Source organism: Phasianus colchicus, unplaced genomic scaffold (assembly GCF_987193195.1).
Source record: "Phasianus colchicus unplaced genomic scaffold, bPhaCol1.hap1.1 HAP1_SCAFFOLD_60, whole genome shotgun sequence".
Classification (NCBI taxonomy): domain Eukaryota; kingdom Metazoa; phylum Chordata; class Aves; order Galliformes; family Phasianidae; genus Phasianus; species Phasianus colchicus.
This window is the reverse complement of record NW_028325236.1, coordinates 471,678-487,146: the sequence shown is the minus strand read 5'-3', so window position 1 is coordinate 487,146 and position 15,469 is coordinate 471,678. Positions and strand designations below refer to the sequence as shown.

Below are 15,469 nucleotides of genomic sequence, written 5' to 3'. Positions count from 1 at the left end.
GTGGGTGTTGGGGAGCACCGCGGCGGGGGCTGAGTTAAGGGGGTTGGGGGCCGCGTGCGGCTCTGACTCGGCCCCGCGGGGTCTCTGCGGTGCTCGGGGCTTCCGCTCGGCGGGGGCGGCTGCCCTGCGTCTCGCCGCCTCCCCCACCCCGTGTCTTTCGCTGCCCTCCCCCCCTCTCCCGCTGCCGCTGATCGCCCACACCCCCCAGTTCCTCTGTGTCACTCCCGGGTATACGCCCTCTCCCTGTTCCCCCCCTCCATTTCCTCCATTCTGATCACTGTAGTCCTTTTCCACCCCTCCCCTCTGTGCCTCCCCCATTCTGACTCCCAGGGTCCCCCAGTCTGTCCCCTCCCCCCCCGGCCCCTCATCCCTTCCCAGTGCCCTGTTCTGATCCCTAGTGTCCCCCCCTGCCCACATGTCTCCCATTCTGTCCCGTAGGGTCCCCCCCCCCCTTTTCCCAGTCCCCTCTATCTGACCCCCAGAATCCCCTCTCCTCCTCCCAAGTGCCCCCACTCAATTTCCCCCATTCTGATCCCTAGAGTCTCCTACCATGCCCCATTCCCCTCTATTTGACCCCCAGGGTCCTTGTCCCCCCTTCTCCCTCCACCTCCTCACCCCTTTTTTGACCCCTAGAGTCCCTTGTACCCCCCCCCCCCATGCGCTCCTCCATCTGACCCCTGGAGTCAGTTCCCCCATTTTGACTTCCAATCCCCCCATAACTGGACACCTTTTCTGCCCCATAGAAGTCCCCCACAACCCCTGGCTTTCCTCTCCCCCTCCTCCGTCTGCCCCCAGATGTCCTTTCTGCCTTGTAGAGACTGTGTTCACCTCTTTCCCCAACACAACCCACTGAGTTCCCCCCCCAGACTCTCATTCAACATTGAGACCCTGTTCCCCCCCTTCCCCCACTGTCCCCCTAAAGTCTCCTCCAACCTCTTTTCCACAGCATGGAAGCCTCATTAACCCCTTGTTTCCTCCCACCACCTCCCCTATTCACCCCTGGAGTCATGCAGAAAAATGTGAAAATGTCCTAGAGGGGTTTGGGGCATCCAGTTGGTCCCCAGGTGGGTCCAGGAGGTCCTTGGAATCATTTAGAAGGGTCTGGGGATGTCCTGGAGGGGTCTTGGGGGTGTCCAGGGGGTCCCCAGAGGTTCCTGGACTACTCTAGAGGTCTCCAGTGGGGATTCTGAGGACAACCTCACATAGTGACACGTTCTCGCTCTGCTTTGTCCCCTTGGGATCGCCCCCAAAAATGTCTGTTTGTATTAAAATAAATACTAGGTCAATTTTATTGTCACCGTAACTGTGGAACCTGGAGCCGTACCAACGTACCTCGAGAGCCCCATCAGCGTCCTCCAGCTCCTGGATTCTGTCACCCTGGCTGTCCATGAGTGTCCCACTCTGTCTCCCCTGCCATGGTGGCACAAGTGCAGCGCAGTGCCATCCTCTTTGAAGAGGTGACGAGGAGGGGTACAGGGAGGGGGGCTGGGGACAGTCGGGGACATGTGGGGTCTGGCATGGGTGGGTGTGACATGGGGTCTCTGGTGTCACCATCGTTGGGTGTTACCTTCACCGGATGCCATTGGGTGTCACTGAGTGTCAGTGTCTTCTGGTGTCACCGTCACTCAAGTGTCACCGTGACTCACAGTCCACCCCCACAGACCACATTGTTCCCAGGGGGCGGGGGTGACACCCCTTACTTTTGTAACTAGGATTTATTTTTTTGATAATGGGGGATTGGGGGATGCCCCCCACACACCCCCATGTAAATAATAAAGGGCAGAGGAGCAGCTGTGGGGCTCCACATCTCACATTGGAGGGGGATCTTTGGGGACAAAGGTCACTGCAGCATCCTGGCCCCATAGCCCCTCTGGCCCCATAACCAATAGAGCCCCATCTCATAGCCATCCCATCCCATACCCATCAGATCCACCCCATAGCCATCCCATATCCATATCCCATGACTTTGTCCCATTCCGTATCCCATCCTATATCCATAGCCCATCCCATATCCATCAGATCCACCCCCTAGCCTTCGCACCACCCCCTGTCTCTCATTGGTCCGGTGCAGCTCCGTCCCGCCCCTGGGGAGGGCTGTGGGGGGGCAGGGGGCTACAGAAGGCTGCTGGGGTATAGGGAGGCACACGGGGCTGGAGTGGGCTGTGCTAGGGGATTGGGGTATATGGGGCTCTAGGGGTGGGTCTAGGGGGATTTGGGGCAATAGAGGGCTGTGAGGAGCTTATGGGGGGATACAGTGCCATAGGGAGCATTGGGGGGGTTTGGGAAGGGGCTCCAGAGGCCGGGTGGGGCTGGGGGAGGATATACGAGAATGTGGTTGTACAGATGTCTGCAGGGGGCAAATAGGTGGGCTAGAAGGGGATATAGAACCATAGACTCACCAAGGTTGGAAAAGGCCTAAAAGATCATCCAGCCCAACCGTTCACCTATTATCAATAGCTCCTACTAAACCATGTCCCTCAACACCACATCCAGTCTTTCCTTGAACACCCCCAGGGTCGGCGACTCCACCACCTCCCTGGGCAGTCCATTCCAGTGCCTGACCACCCTTTCTGAAAAGTAATACTTCCTAATGTCCAGCTTAAATCTCCCCTGCCGTAGCTTGAAACCATTCCCTCTGCTCCTATCACTAATGACACGAGAGAAGAGGCCGACCCCCAGCTCACTACAAGCTCCCTTCAGGAAGTTATAGAGAGCAATGAGGTCTCCCCTGAGCCTCCTCTTCTCCAGGCTGAACGTTCCCAGCTCCTTCAGCCTTTCCTCATATGGCCTGTGTTCCAGACCCCTCACCAGCTTTGTTGCCCTCCTCTGAACACGTTCCAGGGCCTCAATGTCTTTCTTGCAGTGAGGGGCCCAAACCTGGACACAGTACTCGAGGTGCGGCCTCACCAGTGCTGAGTACAGGGGGAACAATCACCTCTCTACTCCTGCTGGCAACACTGTTTCTGATGCAAGCCAGTATGCTGTTGGCCCTCTTGGCCACCTGGCCACACTGTGGGCTCATGTTCAGCTGAGCATCAGTCAGTACCCCCAGGTCCATTTCCTCTACGCAGTCCTCCAGCCACTCTGCCCCAAGCCTGTAGCGTCGCCTGGGGTTGTTGTAGCCAAAGTGCAGGACCCGGCCTTTGGTCTTGTTGAACCTCATCCCATTGGCTTCAGCCCAGCTCCCCAGCCTGTCCAGATCCCTCTGTATGGCCTCGCTACCCCCAGGCAGATCCACACTTCCAGCCAATTTGGTGTCATCTGCAAACTTACTGAGGGTGCACTCAATGCCGTCATCCAGGTCATCAAGAAAGTTCTTGAAGAAGACAGGCCCCAGCACCGACCCCTGGGGAACACCACTCGTGACCGGTCGCCAGCTGGATTTAACTCCATTGACCACCACTCTCTGAGCCCAGCCCTCCAGCCAGCTCCTCACCCAGCCCAGAGTGTAGCCATCCAAGCCTCGGGCTGCAGCTTCTGCAGGAGAATACTGTGGGAGGCAGTGTCAAAGGCTTTGCTGAAGTCTAGGTAGACCACATCAACAGCCTTTCCCTCATCCACCAGATGGGCCACTAGATCATAGAAGGAGATCAGGTTGGTCAAACAGGACCTGTCCTTCATGAACCCATGCTGGCTAGGCCTGATCCCCCGCTCATCCCGCACATGCCACATGATCTCCCTCAAGACAATCTGCTCCATGTGGGGCTAGAGGGAGCAGGGCGATGGGTGTGATATGGAGAAACAGGCACGATAGGGGTCTGTGGAGGGGTGTAGGTGGGACATAGGGAGATGTGAGGTTATAGAAGTCCGTAGGGGAGCTCTAGGGGGCTTGCGTAGGCTATAGTAAAGTATAGGGGAATATGGGGCTACGGGGAGGCTATAGGGTAATGTGGGGAGAGGAGGCCCACGTAAGAAGAGGAGGCCCAGATACAGAAACGATAAGGGGGATAAAGGGGGGCCAACAGATGGATATAAAGTAACTTCAGGGGGCTGAAAGAAAAAGTAATAAAATAAGAAGTAAGATAAGATAAAAGAATAAAAAAGAAAAACCAACCAAGAAACAAACAAGTGACAAAAAAGAAACGGGGAGGGTTGTAAGGAAAATAGAAAGAAAGAGGAAAGGAAGAATAAAAAGTAAAAAGCAATGCATGTAAATGTAGAGAAAACAAGTAGGAAAGCTAACCATAGCACAGCAAAGCAAAGCAAGGCAAAGAGTGAAAAATTGCAACCTTGCAGGAATGGAGGAATGTGGGAAGAGCTGAGCCCTTGCTTGCCACGGGAGCAACGCGGAAGGAGAAGAAGCTGGGCCCAAAGGTAAGAGGGGTTTGGTCCTTTGGGTTGTGGGCTTGAAGCAGACCTGCCCAGGAGGAGCTGTGGGTAGCTCCAGGCCACCTTGCTGTCTCCCCAAGAGATGAGGGCTGTGGGCTAGGTTAAAGGGGGGTAAAGGAAAACCTATGATCAAAATCAGACAAAAAAAGACAGAAAAAGAAAAAAGAGAAAAAAATGAGGAATAAAGAGAGAAAAAAAAGATTACATGAGAAAAAGAGGGGAAAAAAAAGAAAGAATAAACAAGAAAGAATAAAGAAAAGAAAAAAGGATGAAAACATGGAAAAAAGAAAAAAAGGAAAAAGAAAGAAACAAAATAGAGAAAAAAATATATAATAAAAATAAGAAAAAAAAAGTTGAAAACAGAAAAAAATGAAAAAAGAGCAAAAAACGAAATTAATGGAAAAAAAGAGCAAAAAGAAGAATGAAATAGAAAAAAATAAAAGCAGAAAGAAAAGAAGAGCTAGAAAATAATATATGAAAAGAGAAGAAAGGCAAAGAGAATAGAAGAAAAAAGCCAAGTAAAAAGTGAAGAGTAAGAGCTAAGAAAAGAATGGCTGGCAAGAAATATGGAGAGAGCAATGCATAGCATTGCAAAGGAAAGCAAGGCAAGAGGAGCAGCAAAAGGCAGGAGAATCCAGAAGAGTTCAGTGAAGAGCAGGAAAGGTAAGTTTGGCATAAGGCAAGGGGGAAGGGGAGGGGAAAAGGAGAGAAGAGGGGGAAGGGGAGGGGAGGGGAAGTGAAGGAAGGGAGGAGAGGGGAGGTAGGAGAAAATGAGAGGTAGGGCTGTGGGGTGGGGAGGGTTAAAGGGGAAATGTCACTGAAGAACCGGTTTTGGCATTACAAGAGAAAAGTGAATCTCTTGATTTGCACACAGCAGTAAAAACAACACTGAAGTGATTTTCTTTCTCCTTTGACAGCATCTCTGTGTCTTTAATGTCCCTTCCCAGCCGAGCCATTCCAGCGTTCCCCATTTCCGTGCCATCCATGCGACAAGCAGCGGTCTCCTGCTGCTCCGGATGCCTGGGAATCCTCCCCCAGCACAGCAGCGCACACAGCAAGCCCAGGGGGAAGCTGGCCCTGGTGGCGGAACAGATGTGCATCATGGGGACGTGGGGTCACAACGCCCCGCCTGGTGCCGTGAGCTCACAATGCTCAGCGTGTGCCCCAGGCGTTCTGTGCCACCCAGCAGCACTCGCTGTGGCTGCAGCGGTGGTGGTGGCAGCATGGCACGAGTGTGGGGGGCCACGGCCCCCGCCCGCCTTGCTCTCCTCCTCCTCCTGACGGCCGCGTGTTCCCAGGAGACTTGTGCCGCTCCGTGGCGAGCGCCAGCAGCAGGTGGGTGGGCAGAGATGGGGCCAAAATCAAGTGGCGGCGAGGGCGAGAGCTCCAGGCTCTTGTCCCCGTGTGCCGCGCTGCCCTGGGGCTGCCTTCCGTGGGGGTGTTGGGATGGGGGGGACGGGCAGCACCACAGGAGCCGGGCGAGGGCATGTGGAAGCAGTGCTCTGCAGGGCTGGCTCCAGCCGTGCAGGGCCGTGGCTCTGCTGCTGGCTGAGCACGCTCTTCGGACGGGGCTGACCTAGTGGGAGCTCAGAAGATGTGTGCTGGGAAAAGCGGGAGCATTTCTGCTCCGGCTTCCCGATGCTCCCCGTAGATGAATCCTGGCTCCCAGCAGAGACCCCCGGCCGGAGCCCAGATGGCTTCAGGTGTCTTTTCTTGGTGTGCTCTTCCACGCGGTCCCGGAGGGGTGTTGCACGTGGCCTGGAGAGCTTCAGAGAGCTGCCGATGCCAGGCTCCAGGTCACCCTGTAGCTTTGGCAGTCACGGCCTGAGTCTGCCATCCATTAGCTGAGCCCTCCCCCATCACTGAGGGAGGAGATCACAACATGCCATGGGAACATCCCTCTTCTGTTCTTGCATCTAGATGATGGTGCTCCGTATCCAGATGATTGGGTGATGACTGCTTTTGTGCCTCAGGGGGAACCCAGAGGTAAGTTGTGCCTGCTTCCTTGAAGGCAGAAAAGTGAGCGCTGTCATAGATTATTTGGGTAGTCAGGAAACTCCAGGGGTTTTTCAAGTCTCTTTGTGCCTCGAAGGCTGTACACAGATCAGTCCTGAGTATTTCTTTATTTGGAGAGTTGTCACATATCTGTGGGAAGGCAGCCCTTGCCACTCTTTGGAGGAGAGAACCTGTCCGTTTGCCTTCTGGGCCGTGTCATTCCCCAACCTGCCGTCAGTCCTTGCAGGTCACTGCAGAAAAAAATAACCAGGCCCCCAGGTGCAGTGGAAGCTGTCCTCACCTGTGTCTGATCACATTTGTGCCTGCAGGCCCTGTTGGTGGATTACCAGAAGGGAGTCCTGTTCCTGAGCCTGGGCTGGATGCCAGAGGTAAGTCACCAGCCTTCATCTCACGCTCTCTGCTCATATGTGGTTGTGGTAGTTCAGGAAGGGTTCAGCTTTTCACTGCCTGGTGATTTCTACTCCACGAGAAGCCTGGGTAGTCACTGTTTCTTGGGTGCTGCGTGCTCCCAGTGTCCTGCTGGCTTTGTCTCTGTACATCAGAGATCCATCCGGTAAGAAAACCCAAATGTTCTTCCACGCTGTCTCTGAGGATTGTTTCACATGGCACGGAGAGAGTATCCAGAAAGCTGCTGAGTGCCAGCCAACTGCTCACCCGGCACCTCTGCAACTTGCGTAACTCTGTAATGCAGCTGTGTAGATTGCAGCGTGATGGAAAGTTCTCCTCATCCTTTGGGTGCAGAAGTGCCTCCAGGGAAGGCTGGGCAAAAACCCTTGGCTGCCTCCTGTGCTGGAGCCCCACAGGTGTCCCCGGGTGGCTCTTGTCTTTATTGACTTCACCAAAAAGACCATTCAGTTCAGTACTTTGTCTGAAATGTATTTTCATGCTTTCTATTAAGGTCCTGAGGAATGGAAAGAGGCATCAAAAACTGGAAAATATCCGCAGAGGCTCTCTCATGTCCTGAAGAAAATGATGAAGGAGAAGGCAGCACATGGTGGGTGTCTTTCTGTCTGTTCTCTGAAAGACGCGCGAAGCTGAGTTTCTAGGTAGATACATGGAGAAGGTGTAGCATGCACAGCAGGAAAGGATGGATCAGAGCCCTGCGGTGGTGACGCCTCTGTGTCTGAACTGGCTTGTAGCATCATCTTGTAACTTGCCAGAATCGCACAAGGTGCACCGTGAATAAGAAGCCTGCCTGCAACCTGCTGGTCTCCCAGCAGGACAGGTCTTGCTGTCTGTGCTCGCAAACTGGAAAGTGTGCAGCACTTCAGTTTGTCTCACAGAACGGCACGCAGTTTGGACTAGGAATGAAGCGCACCACAAAAAGCCCAGGCTTCGTTCCTAAACTTGACTGCTGTGCCTAGAGAACCGGTGCCTCCCGAAGATACCATCTTCCTGGTGAGAAGCAGTTACTTACAGCCCCGCTCTCTTCCCTCCTTTCTAAAGAGACAGACAGAGAGCCTGTGCACAGGGATGCATTTCAGCAAGGCAGCCGTCGCACACTGCACGTCCCTGCAGGGGAAGCAGAGGCCAAGCACACAACTGGCGCTCCAGGTAAAGCCCCTCGTCGAGCTCCTCGCTCATAGAGCTCCATGGCCGTGGTTAGAGGTTGCTCCCCTCTCATCACACCCAGCTCCCAGGGACTTAGGAACTTTGTCCTTTTGGGAACAAGGCCAGGGGAAGCACATTCAGCAGATGAGGAGAGGAAATAGGACCCTCCAACGTATCTCCCTGCCACAGTCCCTGCATTCCAGAGTTTGGTGTGCCTCCCTTGAGGCACCTGGCACACCAGCAGCCTGGAGCAGGATCCCTCCTGCAAGCTGAGGTCCAGAGGGATGCTCTGACTCATAGATGGGGCAGTGGCACAGAGGGAGCCTCCCGTCCTGCCTCCTCTTTGCCTGCACCGTGCTGAGACTTGGCCTTTCTCTCGTTCTTCACAGAGCTGTCAGAGCCCGGGAAAGCCCAACACAACTGGATCTATGGTTTTTTTCTGAAGAATCCAGGTAAGCAATGATCAGGCAGGAGTTCGTAAGGCGGAGAAAAGTAGGAGCGTGCAAGTTGTGCCCATGCCGGGGGAAAGGCAAAAAGGGAGAGGCAGGTTCAGGTGCCTGCGGAGAGGGCCTGACTCTGCCCCCGAGGAGTGGGTTCTGAGTGGGAGGGGGGAGCTCAGGGCAGCACTCCCTGCCCGACACAGCAATTGTTCTTGTCCATGTCACTCATAGCAGCACTTGGTTAAACAGATCCACGCGCTCTCCTTCTGCTCTAATGAGATTTGCTTAGTCAGACAACGTGCCCCAAAGGGTCACAGTGTGCCTGCCTGCAGCAGCACTGCCCAGCCTCACGAGGCGAGGGTGGGCGAGTGCAAAATAAGTCTTAGAGCACGATGGAGAAGTAGGAGCAATCCCATGGCCCAGGAAGGTCTGGACCATGGCAGAGCCAGAGTATAAACAAAGCTGAGAGGCAAAAGAGCCTCCAGAGTGCGTTGCTGTGCAGCGCCTCTGGGAGTTCCCTTTGCTTCCCCTGGAATCAGGGAAAGCATTGCAGCCTGGGGATTTTCCCTTGTTCCAGGAGGCCAACAAAATGAAAAAGAGCATGTTGTGGCAATGTCAGAGCTCCTGCGAGCTTGCCGCTATGGCACAAGACACAGCAACGACCACTTTATTCCTCCAGGTGTGGATGGTGAAGGACGTGCAAACGCTGAGCAAGTTAAAGATGCACAGAAGTTGTACCTGGAACTTGCCGCATCTGTCCCGGTTTCCCTATTGCTAACGATGATTCTGTGCTGTCTTCTTTTCTGGTGGTGCAGGAAGAGAAAGCAGTGAGTTGTTGTTCACCCCCACCCTCATCCAGCCCAACTCTTTACTGTAGGGCTGCCGTGAGCCAGGAGGCATTTCTAGTGAAAGCAGCTTCGGCCCATTCTTCCTGCTGGGCCCAAGACAGGCTGGGAGCCGAGGGCGGCTCTTTGCCATTGAGGAAGGAGAGCAGGGGCTCTCCTGTGCCCTCAGCACGTTCCTCTCTCCGCAGGCGCCTGGCTGCAGCTGATGAAGCGCAGGACGATAGCAGCAGCTCCAGCTCGCAGTCAGACGAACAGTCTGCTGACGTCGAGTGGCCCGACAGGCAGAGCCATCGCCAACCACCTGTGCGGAAACAACCTGCCTGCCTGCCGCAGGGCAGCACCAGAGCGGCCCCTGCCAGGCTGGACAGCCGCCGGGCTCAGCTACCCCCACCTCGGCCCCCGCGGCCCACCGGCCTGGGCTCCGCATCCCGGGGGATGAGCGACAGGCCCAGCGACCCCCAGCCCCAGCGGGCATTGACGCCGCCCCCCCGTCCTCCTCCACCATCCTTCAAGGGGCAGAAGGAACCCGCCCGGGGCGGAGGCTTGCGGTCATCGGCCGGCACCCAAACAATTGCTCCCTGGCAGATGAGCGACAGGCCCAGCAGCCCCCGGTCCCAGCGGGCATCGACACCGCCCCCCCGTCCCCCACCACCATCCTTCAGGGGACGGGAGCGGTCCCCTCAGCGTGTCGGCTCGGGGGCATCGTCCGGCACCCAGACAGCCGCTGCCTCGGGGAAGCCTGAGAGGCCCGGCAGCCCCCAGCCCCCCCCAGCACCACCTCTGCCCTCCCCCTCCTCTCCGCCATCCTTTAGGAGGTGGGAGCAACCCCCCCAGGATGGCAGCTCGGGGGCATCATCAGACACCTGGAAAACCACAGCCACGGGGAAACAGTCCAGGTCCAGCAGCCCCCAGCCCCCCCTGGCACCACCTCTGCCCTCCCCTCCACCATCGGTCAGGGAATGGAAGCGATCCCCGCAGAGTGCAGACTCGGGGAAACTGTCCAACAGGACAGCTGCTGCCTGGGGGAAGCGCCACCGGCCCGGCAGCCCCCCGCCTTGCCAGGCACGGTCACCACCTTCCCGTTCCCCTCCACGATCCTTCAGGGGACGGGAGTGGCCCCCTCAGGCACCCCGACTGCCTTCCCCCTCTTCTCCAGCATCCCTTAGGAGGTGGGAGCAGCCCCCCCAGGGTGGCAGCTCGGGTGCATCATCAGACACCTGGAAAACCGCTGCCACGGGGAAACAGACCAGGCCCAGCAGCCCCCAGCCCCCCCCAGCACCACCTCTGCCTTCCCCCTCCCCTCCACCATCGGTCAGAGGATGGCAGAAATCCCCGCAGAGTGCAGACTCGGGGAAACTGTCCGACAGGACAGCTGCTGCCTGGGGGAAGCGCCACCGGCCCGGCAGCCCCCCGCCTTGCCAGGCACGGTCACCACCTTCCCGTTCCCCTCCACGATCCTTCAGGGGATGGGAGTCACACTGCCTTTTTTTCAACCCACATTTACTCTTTCACAAAAGAGCATCAACTTCTGATATTTGTTCTGCAAACTGGGGAAGAGTAACCCGCAGAATGCTAACTGCTGCAGAGGACAGGTTGGAAGACAGCCGCTCCACACGCCCATCGTGCTACGGCAGCTCCTTGCTGGATGTGCCTGGCATAACTGGTTGGCTCCTGACAGCAATCCCTCACAGTGGGGAGGAAAGCAGCACTTGCACAGCTGGTTTTAAGAGCGCTAACCAAGCTCAGCTAAAACGCTCAAGGGAGACTGTCTACAAGCACGGTCACAGGATGTGTTTGTTATACTGAGGACTAAAGGAGATCACTTCAGATTGACATCAGGGAGGAACGGGGTAAAATTCCCCGCTGGCCCACACTGCAGGATTTGTGGCACGTTTTTCTGCTCAGTTGCTGTTTCTAAAGTTGGAAAGAGGCAGTAAAATATGCATGGAAAGAGTTGAGGAGTCAGAGTCTCCACAGCTACAGAAAGATGTTGGATGCCTTCTTTCTGTGGGAACGTTTGTGGAAAAGTGCCTTTACATAGTTTAAATCTCTGTCTTGTGACACAGGAGCAAAATGGAGCCAGGAATGTATTCTTACTTCCATAATAAGAGCGTCAGAAGGAAACACTCTGAGACTTGTTGTAGGGGTGTCCGTCTGCTGTCTGCCAAAAACCAGTCGGGGGAAAGGCACGAGAGGGGTGTGCTCTGCTAGCTCCAGGTCTTAAGACCTTAGAAACCCGGTCTCTCTCAAACAGCTGAGGGTGTTCCATTCTTAGAGCTCAGCCCTGAAGTCTTGCTGGTTCAATTCCTCTAAAAGATGCAGTGCAGGCGAGCAAAGCTCCACAGCTGTGCAGCACAGCATCTAAGGGACAGCTCTTATTGAGCCGGCAGGTGTAACTGCTTCCCGAGGAGCTGTGCAGCCATAAAGGCATTCCAAAGCACCTCTTAGTCTTACATTAACGCATCATTGGCCTCATCTCACTGCCGTGCTGAATTTCCAGTGCTGACAGGTTTGTCCAGCAGCTCTGCTTAGAGAAGCACGATTTGTTTCAGGCACGTGTCCCGAAATCTGGAAAACCCCGCTGTTTCCAGGTGCAGGCAGTGCAGGCAAGGACAGACATCAGATGGCTTTGCACACTTCCTGAAAAGGAAGGAACGGTACCACGGCGTGGCTAAACTGAGCCCATCGAGCACGTGTGTGTTAGCTGAGTCCTCAGAGTCCAAAGAGAGGGAATTCACTGCAACACTTCAAGCACGATTAGAGCAACAGTTTCAGCGAGTTTAGCATCAGTGAGAGCTTCCTGCCCCAGCAAGTCTACCGAGCACCTGTGTTTTCTTACACCCCTGCACCACGCCGTGCTGCTCAGTGAGTCCAGCGCAGCTCTGCAGGACCCGGGGGACTACAGAACACGTGCCAGCGGTGAGCTGAGCTCGTTCTTCAGGTCCTGCTCCGGGCTGTGCCCTTCTCACGTCCCGTGCACCGAGCCCGGCCGGGCCACCGCTCGGCTCTTCTTGGAGGAGAAAGCCACCAGAGATGCCGCCGCAGGAGCTGGGAGAGAACCGGGCAGAGATGCGCGCTCGGCTTTCAAGAAGTGCCGGGAGCTCGGGATCGGCCTGGAGAAAGCGATTCTGGGGAAGCTGGAGACACCGCAGGTCTCAACGCAGATCCCGCAGGAGCGGTGCCATTAAATGGTGTTGCCATGGTGACGGCGCGCCCTCCCTCCTCACAGCGCACACAGCCGTCCCCGCGGCGATGGCGCATGCGTGACTATGGGGAGATGTTTCCCACAACAGGTTGGGGACCCCATTTTTCAATGATAACTACTAGTACATAATAGGGAGGTCCCACAAATCCTGGAATTTGCCCTGGAATCATTTTATCTAGGGGGGTAGCATTTTCCACCTTGACCCATTTATAGAAATTCCAGAGAAAGGACATGATGTAAATTTTAGTATATTTGACTTACCTGGCTCGCCAAGTGTATAATCAAAGAATATTAAGATGTTATAATAATGAAATAAACAGGAGAGTTAGGCAAAGCAAGACAAAGGGAACAAATAGGACACTTACCTGTATCCTGGGCTCGCTCAGGAAACTCCAGCGGAGTGAGTCACCAGAAGAGATCCTTCCCCATTGGTAGTCAGCTCTTAAATAGATCTAGGAGAGGTGCAGCCAAAGGTGCAGAGACGTGCAGCCCCTCCAATGGCTGACTCATTGCTTGCCTCAGGTGATCAATCAGAGGTTCAGGCCGTGACTCAGCAGTTCCCATACACCTACCCACACTTAACTCCGGGTGTTTCTCACACTTTACTCTGGGTGTTTCTCACAATTTGCATGGCATTTATTCACTGTTTTCTCCGGGTTTTACACACACTTTGCACTAGGCTTGCACACACTTTGCTCCTGGATTTCTCTTACTCTACTCCGGATGGACTCACATCTTACTCTGCTTTTACTCACCATTTACTCCACGTTTACCTTACAATTTATTCCAGATTTCCCATCACTTGACTTGGTGTTGCCTCATGCTTTACTCCAAGTTTCCTCTCACTTTACTCTGGGTTTACGCACACTTGACTTGGTGTTACCTCACGCTTTAGTCCATGTTTACTCACACATTACTGTAGGTTTACTTACACTTCTTTTTGGAGTGTCTTTGACTCACTCTTTACTCAAGGTGGACTCCAACTTTGCACCTACTTTACTCACACTTTTCTCCTGGTTTTACTGACACCCTACGCCATGTGTTCGCACTCTCTTCCTGCCCTACCCACACTTTACTCTAGGTGTTTCTCATAGTTTTCTCTGAGGTTATTCACTGTTTTCTCCGGGTTTTACTCACACTTTCCACTACACTTGCACACTCTTTGTTCTGCAATTACTCTTTCCCTACTCCAGGTGGACTCACACCTTACTCTGCTTTTACTCACCATTTACTCCACGTTTACCTTACACTTTAAACTGGGTTTCCCCTCACTTGACTTGGTGTTAACTCCAAGGTTACTCGTTCTTTACTCCAATTTTACTCACACTTTTTTTGGGGGGTGTTTTTGACTCACACTTTACTTGAGCTGAACTCCAACTTTACTCACACTTTACTCCTGCTTTACTCACACTTTTCTCCTGGTTTTACTGACACCCTTCCCCATGCATTTTCGCTCTTCCTTCCTGCCCTACCCACTTTTTACTCCGGGTGTTTCTCACAATTTACTCTGCGTTTATTCACTGTTTTATCCAGGTTTTACTCACACTTTCCACTACACTTGCACACTCTTTGTTCTGCAATTACTCTTTCCCTACTCCAGGTGGACTCACACCTTACTCTGATTTTACTCACCATTTACTCCACGTTTACCTTACAATTTACTCCAGATTTCCCCTCACTTGACTTGGTGTTACCTCATGCTTAATTCCAAGGTTACTCATTCTTTACTCTGGTTTTACTCACACTTCTTTTTTGGTGTGTTTTTGACTTACACTTTACTCAAGGTGGACTCCAACTTTGCTCCTACTTTACTCACACTTTACTCCTGATTTACTCACACTTTTATCCTGGTTTTACTGACACCCTTCTCCGAGTGTGTTTGCTCTGTCTTCCGGGCCTAGCCTCTCTTTACTCCGGGTTGTTAACCCTAATTGTCCAATTGTATGTCTAAAAAGTTGGTCTATCTCCAGCCTCTTTGTTCCTTTCAAAACCTAGAAGACTGCAATGAGGTCCACTGGAGCCTTCCTTCTCTAAGCTAAACCATCCCAGCATCCTTAACCTTTCATCAGAGGAGAGGTACTTCAGACCTCTGAAAATCTTTGTAGCACTCCTCTGTACCCGCTCCAACAGCTCCATGCCTTCCTTGTGCAGGGACTCCAGGCCTGATCTTGATTTTCAGTACGAATACAGACAGTGAAAGCGGGGCCTCACGATCCTTTTGGCTTTTTAGTGCTCCAGATGGCACCTTACAAAGGCAGAGGAGAGGGGAAAATCACCTCCCTCTCATTGCTAGACACCCCTGTGTTGGTGCAGCCCAGGATACCATTGGCCATCCAAGCGAAAGAGCGCAGTGCTGGCTCATGGCCAGCTCTTCATCCATCAGGACCCCCAACCGAATCCACTTTCCACAGTGGAGAACCTCTGAGCAATAGAAAATATCTTCTCGTTGTGTCAAACACAGATTTCACGACCCCCCAAAACACTCACTGCCCATGTACTTTCATTGCTGCTGTTTCATCTCTGACACAGTGAGGCGTATGCTGAAATCTCAAGTTCCATAGAATCAAGGAGGGAAAAGAAGAGACAAATGGAAAGTATTGGAGGGGAACAGAAGAAGCACAAGTAGTTAGAAAATGTTACAGATGTATTAAAGGAAAAAACATACTAATGGAAAACAACCAAGCACAACCTTAGAATGGGACACATTAGAGGTCTCCTGGGGAGAGAGATGGAATCGTTACGGTTACTGAAAAACATCCACAATAGCAGTTTCCAAATGGCATCCCTCAGTGCTTGGTTCCTCACGCTGTAGATGAGGGGGTTCACTGCTGGAGGCACCACCGAGTACAGAATTGCCACCGCCACATCCACAGCTGGGGAGGAGATGGACTGAGGCTTCAGGGAGGTAAAGAAGCCAGTGCTGATAAAGAGGGAGACCACAGCCAGGTGAGGGACGCACGTGGAAAAGGCTTTGTGCCGTCCCTGCACAGAGGGCATCCACAGCACGCACTGAAGATCTGCACATAAGAAAGCAGAATGAAAACAAAACAACCAAAAAAGAAAGAACCACTAAACGTTATAAG

The 15,469-nt window shown here is 53.7% G+C and overlaps 1 protein-coding gene across 2 annotated transcripts in view; it reads left to right on the top strand.

The window, feature by feature from the left end:
- The window catches only part of LOC149911687 (uncharacterized), a 44,515-nt gene extending 31,651 nt beyond the window's left edge, over positions 1–12,864 (top strand). Inside the window, exons 2-11 of one of the 2 annotated variants that reach the window (XM_090133388.1) lie at positions 1,282–1,457; positions 4,237–4,314; positions 5,247–5,664; positions 6,250–6,315; positions 6,654–6,713; positions 7,244–7,339; positions 7,792–7,899; positions 8,286–8,348; positions 9,016–9,163; positions 9,370–12,864. In XM_090133388.1, coding sequence (XP_089989514.1) covers positions 1,416–1,457; positions 4,237–4,314; positions 5,247–5,664; positions 6,250–6,315; positions 6,654–6,713; positions 7,244–7,339; positions 7,792–7,899; positions 8,286–8,348; positions 9,016–9,163; positions 9,370–10,987 — 2,697 coding nt within the window. In that variant the 5' untranslated portion in view covers positions 1,282–1,415 and the 3' untranslated portion in view covers positions 10,988–12,864. Of the gene's footprint in view, positions 1–725; positions 1,458–4,236; positions 4,315–5,246; positions 5,665–6,249; positions 6,316–6,653; positions 6,714–7,243; positions 7,340–7,791; positions 7,900–8,285; positions 8,349–9,015; positions 9,164–9,369 lie in introns of those variants that run through there. The other variant, XM_090133389.1, reaches the window with a different exon arrangement.
- The last annotated feature ends 2,605 nt before the right edge of the window (positions 12,865–15,469 follow it).